The sequence below is a fragment of the Phyllobates terribilis genome, unplaced genomic scaffold (assembly GCF_046119375.1).
Source record: "Phyllobates terribilis strain yellow unplaced genomic scaffold, ASM4611937v1 Scaffold_4__5_contigs__length_816908805, whole genome shotgun sequence".
In the NCBI taxonomy this organism is placed as follows: domain Eukaryota; kingdom Metazoa; phylum Chordata; class Amphibia; order Anura; family Dendrobatidae; genus Phyllobates; species Phyllobates terribilis.
Window position 1 is genome coordinate 718,741,614 of NW_027362764.1, and position 22,448 is coordinate 718,764,061.

At 44.7% G+C, this 22,448-nt stretch overlaps 1 protein-coding gene across 2 annotated transcripts in view; it reads right to left on the bottom strand.

Annotated features, from left to right (window-relative positions):
- LRP12 (LDL receptor related protein 12) overlaps window positions 1-21,988 on the bottom strand; it is a 55,094-nt gene extending 33,106 nt beyond the window's left edge. Inside the window, exons 1-2 of one of the 2 annotated variants that reach the window (XM_073679759.1) lie at window positions 21,857-21,988; window positions 17,685-17,765 (exon numbers count right to left, since the gene is read on the bottom strand). In XM_073679759.1, the coding sequence (XP_073535860.1) occupies window positions 17,685-17,765; window positions 21,857-21,986 (211 nt within the window). In that variant the 5' untranslated portion in view covers window positions 21,987-21,988. The remainder of the gene's footprint in view (window positions 1-17,684; window positions 17,766-21,856) is intronic. The other variant, XM_073679760.1, reaches the window with a different exon arrangement.
- Between the last annotated feature and the right edge of the window lie 460 nt (window positions 21,989-22,448).

The window sequence follows — 22,448 nt, forward strand, 5'->3', positions numbered from 1 at the left end:
CACTTCCTTCTGTGCACAGCAGGTATTTATACATCCAGGCCAGGGCGCTAATTAGCCAGAGGGAGGTAGCCGCTAGGTCCTAGAGACAGCCAGCCTCTAAGAAGATGTCTGTAATGACAAACGTAGAGATCTCCTGCAACCAACAGCAGGGCGACTGTCACTTCTGACACACCCGTGACACTAGAAGATGGATGGGATGAAGGAAAGTCTAAAGCATGAAGAGAAGCACAAGCTTGGAAAAAAAAAAATAATGTGTGGAGCTGCGAAACCAAGGAAGATCAAAATCCAAAGAAAAAAAAAGAAAAAAATCCATTTTTGGTGTGACAGCACTGACTTCAAAAGATCATCAATACTTCTAGATACACTTCCAAAGTCAGGGATTTTGTAGGATTAAAGTCAGTTGCATTAAGAACAGATTATACCACAGGAGGTGATAATGATGATCAAATATTTTAACTAAAACAGAAACAGCTGTGTAGGAGCCTTAAAACAGGATAAAGAACAGCCAACCTGCAACAAAAAGGTGAGGTTATAAAAGACAGAACTAAGCAGACAGATCACAAGTCATAAACCACGGCAAAACTGAGCACAGCAACAAGTCACAAGGTAGTTATACTACATCAGCAAGGTCTCTGACAGGCAAAAAAAAATATATATATATTTCAACGCAGACTGTGGTTTCAAGAGGTGCTGTTCAAGCGCTTTGGAAGAAGCACTAAGAAATGGGTAACTTTGAAGACTGTAGATGTAGTGGTCGATAAAGGAAACTTATCAGCAGATGAAAGACAACACGTGTGGCTGTCAATGGAAGGGTTGTCAGAAATCACACACGGAAGATAGGAGAATGGCTATCTGGTCTGGTTGCATGGCTTAAATTCCACAGTCAGTGACTAACAGCGGCATTTAAGGGTCTAGTTCCGATTGCCAGTGTTCGAGATGATGGCTGTGTAGCACGGTGTACCTGTCCTGTGTGGAACAGACTCCAGTCCTGAGTCCACTCCATGCACCCAACCCATATATCTATCACAGGGCATTAAGAAGTTGACTACTAGAAAAATATTACAAATTGAGTCCTCAGTGGTTGATACCCATCTTTCCAGTTTGGCCATTTAAATGGTAACAAATAGCAGCTTTCGAGACTACTCAGGTCTACTACTCAGGACGGGTTAACACAAAATCTGAAGAGTCACATTTATACACAACAGGACACAGGGATAGTGCAGTAATAAGACAAGTGATGGGAAGCAGGTCAATATAGGAAGGGGAGTAATAGTTGGGGCAGCAAATACTGGTCAGTTCATAGAGGAATATGAAAGTTTTATGGTCCACTCATGGAGGTCTCCTCCGTGGTTGAGATTCCCCCATAAGGCATGAGAGGTATATTCCTTAATTGATGTAGAAAGACATAAATCCATGTGACATTTGTTCCTGATCTGAAGACAGGCTGTCATAGGTTTGTACTCCAATTATTCTGTCTCTCTTGGATTTGAAGTTACCTTCCAATACGAATATTCTCATGTCCATGATGCTCTGATCAGGGCTACAGAAAGGTTTGGCCACACGCAGATGTATTATTTTTTCTTTTAATGTGTGGCAATGAATTCATCCTCTACCCATCCAGAAACTTACTCACTCATTCGGGGCTCCCACACATGAAATGACTGGTTTTCCTGGATTTTGGGAAGCATAGGATGTCCCTGTTCTTGGCCTCTCTGATATTGGGTCATCATCTCTTATGGATTTGCCAGGTAGACCAGAGACAACTTTTTTTTAGCTACCTGTAGTAGTCCTGAGTAGGGACAGACCCCAATTTTGTGTAGTAGCGTGTGTCCGCCAGTTGTTTATTTGCTTCCTTCGTGTAGTCTAATGTGTTCATTATGGACTATTTTGCCATCCTTTTCTGCAGGTTTAAGGAGGGTTTCTTTATTGGGTTTCAGAGATAGTATGACCTCCTCTCCTGGGCACAGATGTTGGATGGTTGTCTCCGGTTTGTGTCTAGGATGGTGGACAGGACAAAAACTTAGAACAAGGATGAATCCTCATCGCCATTTAAGAGAATAAAACTTCCACACACTTTATCCATGAACGACCAATATTTACTGCCACGTGTTTCTCCCCGTCCCATATTGATCGTTCTGCTTATACATCACTTGTCTTATTACGGCACTAATACAGTGTACTCGTGTATAAATATGGGAGCTAAGATTTTGTGTTAAACCTTTCTGATGAAAAGACTCGAGTAATCTCAAAAGCTGGTATTTGTTACCCTTTTTAAATGGCCATCAACCACTGAAGACGCTAAATTTTTAATAAAAAAAACAAACAATAAATACATATATTTTTCCTTGAGTAAACCACCAAGACTAATCGTGTAATAACAGGATTCTTACAAGTTGGACATGTGCCAGGACTGAGAAATCGAGCTGTGAAAACTTATGCAAAATTGGCCTGAAAGTACATTTGGGTCATAACCAAGAACATGGAAACCCCCTCTCTTATGTAATTCAACACTAATTTGCATGTCTTAAGAGGATAAAGCACATTGGGGGGGTGTCAATATACTTGGACATGCCTCCAACGCACTTCCAGGCCAATTTACTTATGTCTCACCAGCTCGATTTCTCAGCACTGGCGCATCAGATTCCTACCAAGCGGCATGGTTTATTGTTGCACCGGGATATAAATACAACTATACCAATAGTTTCTGTAATACAATCGTCTTTAGATTCCCTTTAAGGAACAAGGGGATATTTTTCAACTTAGTGTGTGCCTGACAACTTTTTTTTGGGAGGTCAGCGATAATGCAGTACATTTTGTTTGCAGAGCATTCATCAGGGACGCATGGAAGAAGAAGATGCAGAGTAAATTCACGCTAACACCAACTAAAAATAAAGAAATAATCATTGCACCAATTTGTCAGCATCAGTGTAAGTAATGGTGTAAGTGATGATTCACGCAGAGTGGTAGAAGTGTCAGCTAAGGACACACACATAATTTAAAACCAGCAGATGGGCCTCGAGTAAACCCAAAACCGTGCAAGAACGTGGAACAATAGGAGAATGACCTACGCGGCCTTGAATGTGGTCTCATTTTTTGGTCGGACCATTAGATCAGTTCACCCATGTGTTGTATTCCGCATCTCTGCAGGGAGTCTCATCTGGATTCAGCAGAGAGAAGACCACCCGCAGTCCCTTTCATATGACATCTAAGCTCTAGAAACATTAACATTTAATGCATCGGAGCTGAACGGCTGATATTTTTAGGAATATATAGTGATGAGTAAGGACTCCATTCCTTCTTGGATAATTCCAGAACGACGGCAGGTACCAAAGCTCAAGATTGAGACGTTGCTCATTTTGGTGATTGCACTCGAATTATATGGTACTGGAATTTTTTTTTGTATTTCTTTTTATTTAGGGAAGCGACATGTCATGTGTAATTGCCCTTTGATCTATGACAAGAGTAGGGTCCCTCCAAGCCAAATAGTAAAAAAATAATAATAAAAAAAAATAATATGAATATTTTATTCGCACCATGGAGATAAAGAGAAAAACTAAGCCATGGGGTTTGTTGCATAAAGTAATGTATCATCTACCAAAACGGACACACTGCTGGGATCTCCACTGATAAGAGTGAGGGTGGGGGGGGTCTCGGTGCCCCATGCTAAAGGAGTATTAGTGAGAATGTGTTACCACCATTTCTATGGTCAATAAACTGAGCGGCAAGCATGTGTGACCACTGCTCCATTACCTCTTTGGTGGCCGTACATGCTCACCAATGCGACCATTAACACAAGGGACTTTTGGACCCCAGTTATTGTGTTTGATCATTGGAAGATCCAAAAAGGTTGAGACCCTCCCAACATACAGCACAGACCAAAAGTTTGGACACACCTTCTCATTTAAAGATTTTTCTGTATTTTCATGACTTTGAAAATTGTACATTCACACTGAAGGCATCAAAACTATGAATTAACACATGTGGAATTATATACTTAACAAAAAAGTGTGAAACAACTGAAAATATGTCTTACTCTAGGTTCTTCAAAGTAGCCACCTTTTGCTTTGATGACTGCTTTGCACACTCTTGGCATTCTCTTGATGAGCTTCAAGAGGTAGTTACTGGAAATGGTCTTCCAATAATCTTGAAGGAGTTCCCACAGATGCTTAGCACTTATTGGCCCTTTTGCCTTCACTCTGCGGTCCAGCTCACCCCAAACCATCTCGATTGGGTTCAGGTCTGGTGACTGTGGAGGCCAGGTCATCTGGCGTAGCACCCCATCACTCTCCTTCTTGGTCAAATAGCCCTTACACAGCCTGGAGGTGTGTTTGGGGTCATTGTCCTGTTGAAAAATAAATGATGGTCCAACTAAACACAAACCGGATGGAATAGCATGCCGCTGCAAGATGCTGTGGTAGCCATGCTGGTTCAGTATGCCTTCAATTTTGAATAAATCCCCAGCAGTGTCACCAGCAAAGCACCCCCACACCATCACTCCTCCTCCTCCATGCTTCACGGTGGGAACCAGGCATGTTGAGTCCATCAGTTCACCTTTTCTGCGTCGCACAAAGACACGGTGGTTGGAACCAAAGATCTCAAATTTGGACTCGTCAGACCAAAGCACAGATTTCCACTGGTCTAATGTCCATTCCTTGTGTTCTTTAGCCCAAACAAGTCTCTTCTGCTTGTTGCCTGTCCTTAGCAGTGGTTTCCTAGCAGCTATTTTACCATGAAGGCCTGCTGCACAAAGTCTCCTCTTAGCAGTTGTTGAAGAGATGTGTCTGCTGCTAGAACTCTGTGTGGCATTGACCTGGTCTCTAATCTGAGCTGCTGTTGAGCTGCGATTTCTGAGGCTGGTGACTCGGATAAACTTATCCTCAGAAGCAGAGGTGACTATTGGTCTTCCTTTCCTGGGGCGGTCCTCATGTGAGCCAGTTTCTTTGTAGCGCTTGATTGTTTTTGCAACTGCACTTGGGGACACTTTCAAAGTTTTCCCAATTTTTCGGACTGACTGACCTTCATTTCTTAAAGTAATGATGGCCACTCGTTTTTCTTTACTTAGCTGCTTTTTTCTTGCCATAATACAAATTCTAACAGTCTATTCAGTAGGACTATCTGCTGTGTATCCACCTGACTTCTGCAAAACACAACTGATGGTCCAAACCCCATTTATAAGGCACGAAATCCCACTTATTAAACCTGACAGCGCACACCTGTGAAGTGAAAACCATTTCCAGTGACTACCTCTTGAAGCTCATCAAGAGAATGCCAAGAGTGTGCAAAGCAGTCATCAAAGCAAAAGGTGGCTACTTTGAAGAACCTAGAATATAAGACATATTTTCAGTTGTTTCACACTTTTTTGTTAAGTATATAATTCCACATGTGCTAATTCATAGTTTTGATGCCTTCAGTGTGAATGTACAATTTTCAAAGTCATGAAAATACAGAAAAATCGTTAAATGAGAAGGTGTGTCCAAACTTTTGGTCTGTACTGTACATTTATACAACGGGGCTCCAAAGTCCGATGTTAAAGAAGCATTAGTGAGCATGTACAACCACCCCTCCTGCAAGACCAGTAATGGCACAGTGGTCGCACATGCTCAATGCTCCAATAGGAGTTGGGGGGGGGGGGGGGGGGAATGCACATGGTCACTACTGCTCCTTTCACATTGTACTTTGAGACACCCCCCCCCCACCACATACTGGCGGCAGACATTAGGATGGTTAAACATATATAAAAACACAGAGAATTCAAACGTGTGACCAGAAAAAAAACAAAACCCAAAGCACTGCAATAGAAACAATGTGCTCGCCTCTTTACGACTGACAGACTACGGGGTAAAAATAAATGACACCTGCATCGTCTTCTCCATTTAACACACCATGTGCTGCAAACTAATTTCACAGTAATCAGGTTCCAGATAGAGAATTCACAAAAGACCATGTTTAAAAAGCGACTGAAAACTTGGTGACTTCTAGGCCACATGCAAAAAGTTCTCTAGATAAAGCAAGAATCAGTGATTTAAAATAAAAAATTAATAATAATCCCCCAGCCCGCCCTCCCCAGAAGTAGCGCCGTTCTTCACTACAGGCCGTGTCTAGTGTTGCAGCCCAGGACCATTACCAAATACAGCACATGGACAAGAAAGATGCAAGTGCCTTGTTATAGTCAGAAAACCAATTTAGTTCCCAGACTTCGATTTTTTTTTATTATTATTAATAAACACCACCATACTAGACCATTTAAAGACTCAATAGGCTTGTGTTCATCACACATAAAATACAGTCATCCCATATGATCCTTTCGGCCTCATTAAGAAAGGAGTGGTATTCATCCCTGTAAACGGACTTCCTTCTATAGACTAGACCTCCGGAAATCAATGGACACCCTTCATTTGCCATGCAGCAGAAGTAACAGATTTCACAGCATGGCCCTTTTGGCTACAAGCAGAAGGACAAGGTCTAGACACGCTGTGCAATTGCTATTAGGGCTTCTCAAATCTCTCTCGAGGAGGACCAGGTAAGCCAAACCTCCGACTCCACAGCCCTGCCTCACTACTCAGCGTGTACATAAAGTGCAGCACAGATTCATCTCAACTAAAAGCCAAGATCCTTCCATCAGGAACAGAACACACAATTATAGGACATTTCTTAACTATCCTAAATTCTTCTGAAAACATTTACAGCACATCCTGCATTGTACTACTGTACCAATATATACATATATAATAGTCTTATCCCGTCTGTCCGTCCTGGAAATCCCGCGGTGCAGCCGGGAGATGACGGGCGCGAGTCGCTCATCTCTTGGCCGGTACCAGCAGAAGGACCTCGACCGCCGGACCCATCTGCGGGACGGAGATGCAGCCGGGAGATGAGCGGCGCGAGGCGCTCATCTCCCGGCTGGTAGCAAAGGAAGGACCCTGACCGCCGGCGCCGCTGACCTCCATGCGGAAGGGAGGACCGGGGAGCGGCGCTGCGGGTCGGGATACTTCTGCTGCCAGCGCCCGCTCATGTCCCAGGTTCTCGCTGCGGAAGTAGCCGCACAGGCAGCGCCGCTCCCCACCAAGATGATTCGATGATGGGTCCGAAGACCGCGACCAGACAAATCACTGATCTTACCGCAAAAGTTAAACACCGCTGTGCTGATTGGTCGCGGACGCTGCCCGTGACCAATCACTGATTTCGACGCCACATTTAAATATCGGCCGCGACCAATCACCGATTTTGGCTCCACATTTAAACTGTGCTGATTGGTCGCGGACGCTATTTAAATGTTGCGCCCAAACTGGTGATTGGTCGCCGACGCTGGGCGTGACCAATCAGCACAGCGGTGTTTAAATGTGGCGCCAAGATCGGTGATTGGTCGCGGCCGATATTTAAATGTGGCGCCCAAATCGGTGATTGGTCGCGGGCAGCGCCAGCGACTAATCACCGATTTTGAACACAAATGTCCAGATCTTTGTAACACCATGCGGATACTGTTGGGACATCAGCGGCTAGGGTGTGAAGGGAGGACCGGGGAGCGGCGCTGTGGGTCGGGATACTTCTGCTGCGAGCGCCCGCTCATGTCCCAGGTTCTCGCAGCGGAAATATCCGCACAGGCAGCGCCGCTGACATCCATGCGGCTAGGGTGTGAAGGGAGGACCGGGGAGCGGCGCTGACATCCAATTGGTCACGGCCGCTATTTAAATGTGGCGCACAAATCGGTGCTTGGTTGCGGTCTTGGCCCGCGACCAATCTCTGATCTTGCCGCAAAAGTTAAACACTACTGTGCTGATTGGTCGCGGACGCTGCCCGCGACCAATCACCGATTTGGGCGCCATATTTAAATAGCGTCCGTGACCAATCAGCACAGCGGTGTTTAAATGTGGCGCCCAAATCAGCGATTTTTAACACAAATGTACGGAGCTTAGTAACACCATGCGGATACTGTTGGGACATCAGCGGCTAGGGTGTGAAGGGAGGACCGGGGAGCGGTGCTGCGGGTCGGGATACTTCTGCTGCGATCGGCCGCTCATCTCCCAGCAGCTCGCAGCGGAAGTAGCTGTACAGGCAGCGGCGCTGACATCCATGCGGAAGGGAGGACCGGGGAGCGGCGCTGCGGGTCGGGATACTTCTGCTGCGAGCAGTCGCTCATCTCCCGGCTTATCGCAGCAGAAGTAGCTGCACAGGCAGCGGCGCTCCCCGGTCCTCACCAATACGATTCCGCTCCCCGGTCCTCACCAATACGATTCCGCTCCCCGGTCCTCACCAATACGATTCGCTGACTGGTCGGGTGCGGAGACCGCGACCAATCAATCAGTGATCTTGGCGCAAAATTTAAACAACGCTGTGCTAATGGGCAGCGGCCGCGACCAATCACCGATTTGGCCGCCACATTTAAATAGCGGCCGCGACCAATCACCGATTTGTGCGCCACATTTAAACACTGCTGTGCTGATTGGTCGCGTTCGCTGGCCGCAACTAATCAGCATTATTGGCGCCAATTTTAAACCATGCTCTGCTGATTAGTTGCGACCGCCGGCCGTGACCAATCTGCGATATAGGCGCCAAATTTTAACAACGCTTTGCTGATTGCGCCCGGTCGGCCGCATACATATTCTAGAATACCCAATGCATTAGAATCGGGCCACCATCTAGTTTATTATATATTTTCAGAGTTGGTCCATTTTATACTGACTCCACCAAAATGGACACCGACTCCACAGCCCTGGGTTGGATACTGAACAGATCATTGTGATATCCAGGCCTTTCCAGCCAACAACGTCCATGTCAAAGGCCAGACATGTGAATGTGCTATGGCAAATTCCTGTAGATGTCATAGTGCCACCAGAAGTAAGCCAATCTTGTGCTGGCACAGTGTCGGCTACGGTACCCAGAGCGGCTACAGGACACTGCTACACCTCTACACTTCTGCCTTTTGTAACCTCTTCCCGCTTATCAGCACAAGAAAGCGATTTCAGAGATTAAGTGACCAACAATACATTAAGTCCCATGTGGGTATGGTTGTCCTGCTGATCATGAAACCCTTCAGTGACATGCTGTGTATCGTCAAGAATCGGGGGTCACACACACTGAACACCAGAAGACATGTGCTGCCCATCAATACTATGGACACTTCGAGGCCCCCCCATACATAGGATAGTTGGTGAGGGGGTGGTCTGGTCAGAACTGATGGTTTCATCTCATGTACATGGGTGCTCCCAACTCACCCCTGATGGATGATGTCTAGGGGAGACACAAATGGGCAGTCTGAAGTTCTTTTGGCAGCTGGGTTTGGCCAATTAGTCATCCAAGGTCTTTCAGCTCCTTAAAAAGGTTGACCGATACGGTATATATTTATATACTGGGGCCTCCTGATTTCTGATCTGGTCAGTTGAAACTTCAAGGGATGACCATGTTGTTCTCCCTGGAGGTAAGCCGCTGCTGGGAGTCTGGCAGCAGTTCTCACAGAAAATGGCGGGAATCAGAGAGCCGTTAATCGAATGCCTGACAGCTGTCTAATGTGTATGGGGGCCTTGAGAGGGGAAAAAGGCCGCTGTAATGTTGGATGGAAGACAAAGAGGAATCATGGCCTCCATGCCGAGCAAGCTTCTTACAAGCGGTATTTTGTGCAAACTTGTGACCATCACAAATTTCATACTCTGGCACATGGACAGCCCAAAGATGCGCCAAAATTATTCACAAATAAATAATTAGTGCACCTTACTCCAGACGGAGCAAAACACCAAAATAGGAAAACTTGCAAACAATTCGACACACCGACTGGTACAGAGACACCGAGGACGCATCATGCACGCAAGAAATCACTTGACATTTGGATGTAAATCGTTTAATCATTGTCCTCGGATCGTGGAGGGAATAACAACACAAATTAAAGCTACCTGAGCGGCGGCTCTCGGGGGTCAGAGTGTGCAACTACAACAAGGGAACAGCTCGGATATCTGGGAGAACATCGTGGATGAAGTCAGCTTAATGAGAGGGTCAATACACAGGCTTGTCTTACAGTCGGCGAGCAGATAGCATCTCAGCTTTCACCTTCTATTACCTCCGTAGCAGTTTGGGTATAAATTACACAACGGGCATTAAAAAAAAAAAAAAAAAAAAAAAAACCACACACACACACACACACACACACACACACGTGTTGCAGAAATGCTCTAAAGACGCACGTAATTCGCAAATCAAAGTTTTGTCAAAGCCAAATAGCAGGAAGTAACAAACACAAAGCAAACTTTATACAAGAGAAACAAAAATGCAACCACACACCGTTTAAGTACAAGGCTTCAGTAAATGCTCCTTCTTTGGCCAGGTTTTTTTTTTTTTTTTGTTTCCAAGAGTGATTTTGAAGCTTTTATTTTTATTTTTTGACTGTACAGTGCCTAGTAATGGAGCGGATCGCATCTGCAACCACTTTAACAAAGTGACTTGCACACTTTTCCTATCAGGTGTTTTTCAAAATCTGAAGTGGGAAAAGCAACAAAAAAAAACAAAGCTAAAAAGACATTTCACCAGCAAAGTGGTTTTAGAATACAGCACAATAGAGTCTGTCAAGTGTTTAAGTGATTTTTTTCAAGCAGACCAGCTACATGAAACTCCATAAAGAAAAGAAATAGCCTGTGTGCACATGGGAGTTTTTCTAAGATATACAGGCTTATGGATTTCCAACAGGGAGCAGGTTTTTGTTTTTTTATTAAGTATTAAAACACCCTGGACAATTACTTCCCAACATCTTTGAGTTGTGACTGGTATTGCATAAGACCCAGTGAGGTGGACAGGCCCGAGCTGCAAGATCACACAAACTATGGACAGATTTAGCACGGACTCACAAAGCAACCATATTATTCTAATTCAAGACATCCCCTTTAAAAATAAACAATAGCAGAGCTTGGGGAGCTGAAGATTGTAGAGATTGTCATACGAGTTGTCCTCAGTTTATGACGAGCTTGTGGTCCCCTCTGATTATCTAAACTCCCATATAGTTGGTCAAATATTTGACCTTGAACTAAACCCACTCATGAATTCTGAGAAGAAGCTGAATAATTTTTTGCCTTTTCTGGGAAGTTACAAGTCACAAATTAATGTCACTTGACTGAAAAGTTTCTAAATGTCTGAACCTAAGAAGTAAAAAAAAAAAAAAAAAAAAGGTGGTCTTCTCCTTCATTCATGAACAAAACAAATGACATCTTCAGAAGATATCACCTGTCCATACGATAGGTCATAATTTGCTAATTGGAGGGGGTCTGACGACTAGGGGAGAAAAAAACAAAACAACCACACTGATCCAGAGAATAGAGTCCTGTCTGAAGGCAGCGGTGGCCAGAAGTAGCTTTTTCACCTCTCTCGGACTGTCAGATAGGACAGTACAGAGCGTAGCTTTCTCCCTAAAGTCCTGTAGAGAATGAATGAAGTTTGTGGTACGCACGCCCGGGCACCGCACCATTCAGACAGAGAGCCGTTCTTGGGATGAGTGGGGGTTCCAGTGGTCGGACCACCACTAATCGCCCATCAGGTAGTGATTTCCAAAGCTATGTGCACACAGGGTCTTTTAGTTGCCGAGTTTTTTTTCCCAGGTGAAGCCATTTCAGGAAAGCACTGGCAATCGTTTTCCTGAGGTGGTTTCACGGCCATTCTTGAGGAGGGTCTGTGCCGCCGGAGTCCTTTACACTATACTGAGCAGAAACTGCCAGGAGAAGGAGCAGGTCACTTCAGGGTTTCCAAACCTCAAAGATTGAATTAACCCTTTAAAAACCTTTCCCTACAATACCAAGCAATAGTATATGACTAGGGTCCATCAAGACAATCTGCTCACATCCCAATGATCACACAGAGTGAAGGAGCGGTGCGTTACAACAATACTACCATAAGTGGCAACTTGATTGTTAAGAACCAGACCTCAGAGACCCCTTACCGATCACAAAAAGGAGACACCTGAAGTCCCGTAGTCTTATTCCCTGCACAGTGACGTTGCCAACAAACCAGGGACTGAGCCCTTGCCCTGGGGCAGAGAAGGAGCAGAGACAACATTGGTCCTTTTGTTCCAGTGATCGGCAGGGGTCCAAGAGATCAGACCCTCCCATCACTGGTCACATTATTGCGGCATATTCTAGTAATGTATTCTAATATTATTGGTTAGAAATACCCCTTTAAGACTAGTGGCAAAACTTGTACAAGTTACGAAGGTCACTTTTGATTCTGCCAAAGTAGTCCTGTATCATGGACAACCCCCTCAGCGTCTGCATGTGGCACTACACAGCCTCAGCTTTATTGGCATGGAGTCTTTCTTTAAAGGAACTCTAAAATATCATGCAGACTTCATCTAGTAAAAAAGGCAAAATTAAATAAAAAAAAAATTAATTAAAAAAAAAAAACAAACACATTAACCTCCAAACCTAAAAAGCCCACACAACTTTGTAACATTTCTAACCAGCTCACACAAGGCCGATGTCTCGAGGTCTAGTAGTAAGAGAGAATCTGAGAAGAAAGCAGTCAATTGTCCTCGTAAGTCTAGAACAAAGAGCCGGCAGATCCCGGACGCTGTGTGTAATGGTCCCTGCAGCATCACAATTTATTCACTTCAATTTGACCGCTTCTCCTGTTGCAGTAATGTAACCTTTCGGGCATTGACCATTTTGTTGTAAATCGCTCATGAAATAATAAGCCTTCTTAAAAACGACTTGCCAGGAGGCAACGGAAAAAAAAATAAATAATGGATTTCCAAATGAGGCAATCATTTGTACAGGCTCTTAGGGTAGTAAACCCGGACAGACAACAGGCGAAACAAACCTGATATTAGCGTAAATTTAAGGAGACTGCCTCTGCGACTCCATATTTATCAGACCTAACTAAGCTATACAAGAAAGGAACACTAAACGGAAAAAATACACAAGGAAGATTCCTAGCAATTCCAACCTAAAAGCGCACCCATCGCTTCAGAATAAGTCGTCATAGGATAGTGTTATTCTTAACGTACTGAGCAGTGTGGATCTGAATCCAACACTGGAGTGAGAAAACAGCATCATTCCTCTGCTTCTCTTATTTTGCTCCTCTCCACTCACCATAGACTTCAATAGGCAGCTGTAACAGTACTTCAGTGAGATGAATCATCCATAGTTTTTTTTTTTCTTACAGATACATTGTAATTAACATAGGAAACAGCGTTTAGTTTTGTACATTTTTCAATGTTGATGTATAAAAACGAACATGCTGTTGTAACATGGATGGCAATACAGATAAAAGTTGTCATTTTTTTTGGGAAGAAAAACGGATGAAGTTTCATAAACTCTCAACTCAGCCTAAGGTCATGTTCACAAGTTGCTTTTTCGCAGTGTTTTTTTTGCTGCGTTTTTTTATGCAAATTTTAAAACTGCATTTTACAGGACGAGCATATGCTATCAGAAAACTCCTGTACACATCGGGTTTCTTTCCTGACTTTTGTCAAACTGCTGCGTTTTTTTTGCAAAATGTAGCATGTCCCTTTCAGCGTTTTTCACCCATAGAAAGCAATGGGTAAGTGCAAAAATAAAAAAAAAGCAGGCACCAGGTTTTGCTGTGTTTTTGGTGCAAAGACGTCAGGAAATTGAATCACTTATTTATTTATTTTTTTTAATGCACTAAATTTTATCAGCATGAACAAGAGACAAGTGTACCTGACAAAAACGCAGGAAAAAAAACACGCAGCAAAAACCTGCTTATATGACGCTGCTCCTTTGCGGCCAAGAGAGCAGGTTTTGCCTGCGGAAAAAAACGCAACGTGTGAACATAGCTTAGGGTCCACTCACACTGGCGTATATGCTCTCATGCGAGAGAAATCGGGCCAATTAAGCTAATGACTCACAGTGTGATCCGGTTCCCTCGCATGTGAGTCGCAGCACAGGTGCGGAGAAGATGGAGAACTTAATTTTTCTATCTTCTCCATAGTCTCTGTGAGCGGACATCGGCCTGCACTCGGATGACATCAGAGTGCAGTCAGACGTTTCACACGCACCCATAGACTTGAAAATCAAATCCCACACAGAACATCCGGAGGCAGCCCTGTGTCTCCACAGACAGCCTCGCGGCACGCATCCGTTTGGCATCCAGTTTTAGCGGAAACATTTCTACTATTAATCTAGGAAACCATTTGATCAAGTACGGCACTTTTTTTTTTTTTTCCCAGTACGAACAAGAGCTATGAGATTTCAGAGATCTCCTTTTACACACTTGATTTTTTTTTTTCCCCCTTGACCGAATTTTAAAACTGCAGCATGTCAATTGTTTCAGTGGTGGGATTTTTACCCATAAAAAGTAAGAATTTTTTTTTTTTGCAAATTTTGGTGACCAACACTAACATTAAACATGTATGCTTTGTCTATAGTAAATGTAATCTGCACCCAAAAAATATGTAAAAAAAAAAAAAAAAAAAAAAAAAAAAAAACACAAAAACACGGAGTTTTTGATGCAGTACTTTTCCCGGCAAGAGAGCAGGTTTTAGCAGCAGGGAGAAAAAAAAACCCACAGCAAAAGACGCTGCATGTGAAATCAGTCATACAGAACCAGAAAGCTATGAGATTTCAGAAATATCATGCACACACACATTTGGTTTTATTTTTCTGACTGAATTTGAGAACAGGAGCTTTCTTCAAATCTGCAGCATGTCAATTCTTTCAGTATTTTCGCAGATTTTTGTTTTCACCCATAGAAAGAAATAAGTGAGAAAAAAAAACCCCAGAAAAAAACCCAGCAAAATAACGCAACAGAACCTTCCAATCGTAGTTTTTGGCTGCAGGAAAAAAAAAACAACAACTTTGCAAAGATGCTGCGTGTGAACATAACCGTAAGCGATTAAGTTAAGAAAAAAAAAAGAAGAGAAAAACCCCACGATACATTATGGGAATTCCATAACCTGGAACGCAGAGTCATACAGAAAGTTCAGTAGAAGCAAAGGGAAGTCTGGAAGGAAGTTAGATGATAAATTCCAGACATTGCGTTGTGGGAAACACAGGGAGAAGCCCAGACGCCCCTCACTGTACAGCGTCATGCCTGAACAGCGGCTGAACTCTAGTGGGAAGAAGCCCCATTAAACCTCCACAGTTCAGCGGCCAGAAACAATATTGAAAACAAAGCTTCTCATCCACTGAAACACATTTTACATCTCACTGATGAGGTTGTCCGAAGCAGACACATTCCTTCCACTAATATGGTAATAGAGAGCACATGCTCCGGGCCGATTCACTGCATGGCCCCAGTAATCAGTTCCTTAAAGGGATTCTTCTTAAATCAAAGACGAAAACTTTTGGATTACTGCTGTGGCTGAGAACCAGACGAAAGTCAACTTTTAAAAACAAAAACACACAATTCTAACACAAACACTGATGAATCGGGGCTTAAGTGTTTACCACTGAGGTTTCTGATGGAAATTACCTCAAGTTCCCAGAGATGTAGCCACAGATCCCTCCATCCCTGCCCACCGGTATCTGGGATGGAGCGATCACAACAGTACAGTCTCTTGGATAGACCTCTACGGACTTGTACACCAATAGTCTGGCACTTCGTCCCAAGTCGCTCACACAGAAGCTTTATCGTCACACCACAATGCGAAGACAAACATATTCCAAGTCTACAAAAAACAAGCCTGAAGCTACAGGACCCCGGCTGTTCACACTACTAACTCTGCCCCCGCGACGGCCTACATGTGGCACATCACCATGTGCTGTAACTTGCAGCAGACATTTCGTTCAGTCTGTGGTTTCCTCACACACACAAGTCGCATTTCCTCCTATTCAGCTGTGCCCAGAATGACGAAGAGACAAACCACCGGCTGCCACCTGAATAGACCCTGCTGGACCCTCCAGGACCCCGATGCGACTGGTGCCGGGCCTATTATACACACACGGGAGTACGCTATAAAAGACAAAATATCACGGTTGTTGTGACGAGCTGGTAAGTCTGCCATGAAGGGTAATGCAGGATTGGTCATTTATTCACTCTCGAAGAATAAGAGAAATCTCACTCCAGAAATGTTTTTTTTTTCTCCACAGGAATCATACAGGTATGAGATTGCAAAGAACAATGGTTGGAGCTTGTGACCCAATCATTAAAAAAAAAAAAAAAAAAAAAAAAAAAAAAAAAAAAGGCAGCGAAACATCAGGGGATTTGGAAAATCAGAGTTTTTTTGCAATCTTTCAAAACTGCAGCATACAATACATACAGCGGCCAAAATGTGTAATCCAAAGCTAGGTGACCACAAACCTGACATCGCACATTATGGGCAAATTCCCACGATTTTTGATAATGCACGTTTTCTCAACCATTTAGCTAAATTAGGGAGGTTCACATTGCGTTTAGTCACCTGTTCAGTGGCCCCGTCGGGGCTTACGTCCGGACCCCCGGCAAAACGGGATTCAGGAGGAGTATGCACTGACAGAGCCATAGACAATGATGCCGACAGAGTGAACGTGCATCATTTTTGGGTGTATACACCTACTATCTACTACGTCTGGGTGTCCACCTCCAGTAGGCGTATACGCCCAAAAATGATGCACCATGGAGCACACGTTCGCTCTGCCAGCACCATTATAGTCAGTATTGCATTTATGCGCTCTCTCCGCGTTTTACACGGATACAACACATAGCCATTATAACCTATAAGGCCATTAACAGGTCAGAGTTTTTTCAACGACCACAAATGTGTCTATGAGGATGAAGAGCACAGGTCAGGAGATCCGGAGCCGATACGGACCATACTCCAGACGCTCTCATGCCTCTGACATGCACGGTCCGATAAATTTACCGTCCATACATTGTTATGCACAGAGAGCGATTACTGGACACATTTCTCACACAATCATTGTAAAAATAATTGTAAAAATTTTTGAACGTTAAATACAGTTAAAAATTGCAATGCTCTGAACATATAAAACCAATCCATGCAGCAACTGTGCCGGGGGCAGGCAGCAAAGTAAATGTCATCCCAGGAGTAAATCTGTCACTAGGGTTTTCAGTTTCAGGGCAAAGTCACTTTAATATAAAACCAAACAGTGATTGATCCAAGAGAAAGCGAGAACCAACTCTCATTTTAGCTTGCCAACAGTATTGTCTCTCCATGGGACCTTCAAACGGTAGGGAGGCTGGTGGGCATGGCTGGCGCTGGGCATCTAGAAGGGACACAATGCACAATGGCACCGTGTCTGGTGCCAAGGATTTCACTAAGGCGAGGAGGCATCTGTGAGAGCCAGCACGTGGACCACCCATCAGGACATCAGGGCACCATCTATCCATAAACCCTTATTATAAGTGGGGTCCAAGAAGATGGATGTGCACTGATCAATGAGGGAATCAGAGATTCTGTAACATTTGGAGTCTCGGCTCCGAATACAGGGGATACCCCCTTTTGACTCACTGAGAGTTTTTCTTTTTTGGAGCTACAGAAATCCGTTCACAGGACACCTCAATCTCTTTACTTTGTGAGTCTCGCATTAAGGATATTGGTAGGGATTACTTAGAACACACGGTGTCAAGAGGTACGTTCGGAGGACTAGAGAGCGGCAGAGGTGCCCAAGATGCCGGAAGAAGTGAACATTGCCCTGGTCTGGGTGTCATAGAAAACTGAGCTGGATGTCAGGACCAGGGTAGTTCAGATCTTTTTGCTCTTCTCTAGTGAACATGGATTATAAACCAAGAAACCATGCAGTTTGGGTACTCACCGGCCATACTGAGCAGACACAGCAGCAGCCCGGACACCCATCCTTGTAGAGACTGCGCGCCCAGTCCCATGACAAATGTCCCTGTGGGAGAACAAACAATTAAAAAAAAAAACACTGTAATAATAAAAAGATACATAAAATCTGCATCTACTGCAGGGAAAATATTGAATCGGCCCTAATCACATTAGCGTTGTGGCTCCTGAGGGGCCGTCTACAATGTACTGCATGTTCCCACCCATGTTGTCAGGAATGGCCAAGGAATAGACCATGAACAACTTTAAAGGGAAAGTCCGGTCTATAGAACTGACCAATCCTGTGGATAGGTGATGACCATCAGATTTGTGTATATCCCCATTCAAGCCTCCTACACACAATCCTCATGGTTCTTACAGAGAAAAGAAACGTTTCATGCCTTAATTTGTGGCATTTCTTTTATTTTGTAACACTTTTACTCGTGTCTCTCCAAGTCCTATAAAGTCTATCGCAAAAACAAAACACCAAGGTGCATGTGGCAAAAACACAAACATCCAACATTGGCAAATTCTGCATTCTGTGACTATGCCCAGAGAGCCTTAAAGCAACTAATATTTCCACTTAAAGGGGTTATTAAGGACTATTTTATTTGTTTTACTGTAAACCTAAAACATACAGTTAGTTGCTAACTGTCTGCCTGTTCTACCCGAAGCCGGCACAGAGCGGTTACGGACCGCTCCTACTGGCAATTCAGCTGCTTCACATCAACAGAGCAGCTCTTCTTCTGGGCTGCTCTGTCGACATCAAGCTGATGGATAGCTGGCTCCCCGCGGTTAGGCAGCAGGGAGCTGGCTGTCAATCAGCTTGATGTCAGCAGTCACGCCCCATCAACAGAGCAGAGTGGCGTGGAAGAGAAGCTGCTGTTTTTTTGACGCAACGTCAAGAGAAAGCTGCTGAATCGCCACCAGGAGCTGTCTGTGACAGCAGAGATTGGTGCCGGGCACAACAGGCAGGTAGTTAGCCAATGTCATGCTGAGTGACAGCACTGCGGGGAGTCATCTGTTAATCATCAACAGAGCAACGTGGAAGAGGAAGAGCTGCCCTGTTGACATGAAGCACCACAATCGCCGGCAGGAGCGGTCAATGACCACTTTGTGCCGACACCAGGTAGAACAGGCAGGTAGTTAGCAACTACCTGCCTGTTAGTTCTTCGGCCCATAGTAAAAAAAAAAGTTCTGGATAACCCCTTACACATCATGATATACCAATTTCTGTCCATGACATCCTTCAGACGTCATAGGACGGGAGAATAGGAATCTATGCTGCTCCAAGTTGGGTTTAGAAAATCATTACAGGGTCTGATGCCATTTCTTAGCAGTGTGAACGCAGCCTAAAGCATCCATTCATTAGTGTTCCCAGTTCTGGCACTACATTGAGCACAGAAGATCCTCAGCGCAGCACTGCCGGCCATCGAAAATCACTTTGTGAGTAACATATTATAAAAAGGCAAAAATATATAAAAACAGTTGTATAAACAGTTGGAAACAATTAGGTATATCATTTATGTCAGCATAGAATATAAATGCATTAAAAGTGGGCAGATAAAATGTGTACAGCAAAGGCTGCCATCACTGGGCTCTCAGATGTAACCGGCAGGATGGCAGTGCCCGATTCTCACATTTGCCGGTCTGTGCAGCACAATAGGAGAATTCATTTCTCTGTGACTTTAGTAAAAGGGATTTTCCACGATTTAGCAATAAGTTGTCTCAGTACAGACAGTAATAACAAAACTAAAACATGTCTGCTACATAAAGCACGGTGCTAGGTAGGTGCTGTGCGACCAAGTCTTCTGGCAGCTCCACTTTCTCTAGACTATAATGGTCTGATCATAAGGAGAGCCGAGAACCAATTCATTCCGGCCACGATACCACGCGATCACGGCGGACAATGAAGGTTTCCGCCATCACATTATATCCATAATGAATTTATGTCACGTGACAATGACTGGCAGACATCACGTAGATGTTAAATGAAAAGAAATAAGGGAACATTTCAGTTTGAGGCATCCACTTAGCACATTTGCCAGGAAAGATCCCAGCCTCAATTGTATGCTAACCATAGTAGGTGCTTATGCAAAGGTCCGGCCCAGCAAGAGATTTTTTTGCATTGGGACTCAATAGCATCAAGCCACAGGCCAACAAGTAGTGGCCAATGAGCGATAGAAGACACAGTGCATCTGTTATAGGCACAGATCAGTAAGTTCTACAATAGATTCCTCCAACTCACACTAAAAATACAATGAACCCTGGGGCTGAGTGAGTCACAGACACAAATAATATAAAGGTAAGTAAATGACAATGTGTTTAATCCCCTCTAAATTATCTAAACCTGCAGAATTGACTGGCCAATGCATTTGTAAGCCGAGTAATTACACAAATAACATGAAGGCACAAATAAAACCAAAAAATCCTATGTTCCCATAGTCAGCGGCACCAAACCCATTGCTTCCTACTGACCGAAATCTGTTACTTTGGATGCTCCAAGATTCACATTTTATTTTAATTGAACACCGGATTAGAGCAGTTCCTGGTGTTCTCTTAGGGCGCAGCCAGACGGCAAGATCGGAAAGCAGTGCTGGCACGGACCGGCCGGCGGCTCTCCCGACATGAGCGTGACAGCTCCATGTATCTATTGTGCTTTCACGCACTTCATTTGTTCTGATTATGGACCAGAAACAGTAAGTGATCATCTGCATCAGACATGAAAACGGAAGCTGAGGGGCCCGATTGATTATTATGTGGTCCGTCTGGGTTTCGTTTTTTTTTCAGAATGGAAGAAAGTTCTGAACGCAGGACCTTTTTACTCCCCCCGGTTTTTAACAAGAGACAAATGGGCCCCATAATAACCAATGGGGCCCTGCTACTTCCATTTTCATAACCAATACAACAGATCACTTAATGCATTTATCTGCTCGTAAAATAGAACAAACACAAGGAATACCCGAATGGACAGGTGACCAGAACCGAACTGAGGAGAAGTCCATCCCTCATCTGGTCAGTGTGGGAGCCAGGCTGCACGTCATCTGGGGTGGAGATGTACCGCATTGCCTAAGCACAGGACTAGTGCCCCCAACACCCAAGTATGGCATCTGCGATACCCCCTCACCGCCAAACACCTCAGAGGAGATGAATAGCTGGAAGTCACGTTGATCATAGAACTTTTAAAGAAAATAAATATTCACGTAATGATCATTTATGTATCATCCAAAAATGTTTAAACATTCCAGCCGGGCTCCGGATAATGATGGCGCGTCATCTCGCGTTAAAATATGCGGATTGAAGATAAATGTCATCCATATTGGTTGAACTCATCGGTACCTTATATGGTCATTCTGTTGCCTGAATCTTGAATAAATCCCCAGGGGGTCTAGGTACAGTTATTAAGACCAGTTTGGGAGGAATGGGGGTGACGACAACGCCAGCGATACTGGGGGTCTAGGTACGCTTGATAACACTGGGGGGTGGGGGGGGGCGGACACTGGCAGCCTAGGTACGCTTGATAACACTGTGGGGGGACACTGGCGGTCTAGGAGGTACGCTGGACACGGGGTGGGAGGGCTTGGGCGGGACTTTTAGGGTCTAGTTACGCTCGATAACACTGTGGAGTAGGGGGCAACACTGGCGGTCTAGCTACGCTCGATAAGACTGGGGGGCTGGGCAACACTGGGGGTCTAGGTACGCTCGATAACACTGGGTGTGGGGGGGGGGGGGGACACTGGCAGGTCTAGCTAAGCTTGAAAATCGGTAAGACTGAGGGGGGCAACACTGGGGGGTCTAGGTACACTCGATAACTGGGGGGGGGGTGACACTGGGGATCTAGGTACGCTCGATGACACTGGGGGTCTAGCTATGCTCGATAACACTGGTGGGCATTGGGGGTCTAGGTACGCGCGATAACACAATGGGGTTGTGTAGATCCGGCCAATACTGGAGCAGACTCCAGTCCTCAGTATACAGTGACAGTGCGGCTCCGTATAGCGCTGTACACACCACATAACGCGCTCTGTGTGCTGCCTGTATATGAGGACACAATAGACTTCTATGTAGACCCGCAGCACAGCGGGAACAATAGGGAGCTATATAAAAGGCAGAGTCATGGACGTCTCCGCACAGCGCCCTCCCCCGCAGCACAGCTCCTACCTCCCTGCCGTGTTCCGCGGTCGGTCCGCCGCTCGGTAACGGATGAGCACGGAGAGCAGACCGGATGCTGGAGCGATACACACTCACCCTGCAAAAAAAACACTTCCCTGCTGCGACTGCCTCCGCCCATCTGCCCACTCACGTCCAATCACCGAGGAGTACGCAATCCACCAATCGTCGACAGGGGCTTATCTCGATTCTGCACGATGGAAAATGGAAGGAGAGCTGCGATTGGTTGGTAGCAAAACTATGGGGCTATAGAAAACACAAAGCTAATGAGAGAAGGTTACAGTGTGCTGGAGAGAGTGGAGTCAGGAGGTCAGGGGGCGGCTCAGGGCAGTGTGAGGGGCTGCTGTTAGAAGAAGGACGCACAGGATGGTGTTATGAGTCTGTATAGCCAACATGGTCGTGTGTGTATATATATAATATTTATAAAATATTATGTACAGTGGGTATAAAAAGTCTACACACCCCTCTTAACATACTGGGTTTTAAGCATGTAAAATCGCGCCAAATAGAATTATTTTCCCCTATCCTGTCACCCGTAATCTGTACAATTCAAGTGAAATCTTTTCAAGTGGAAAAATAACTA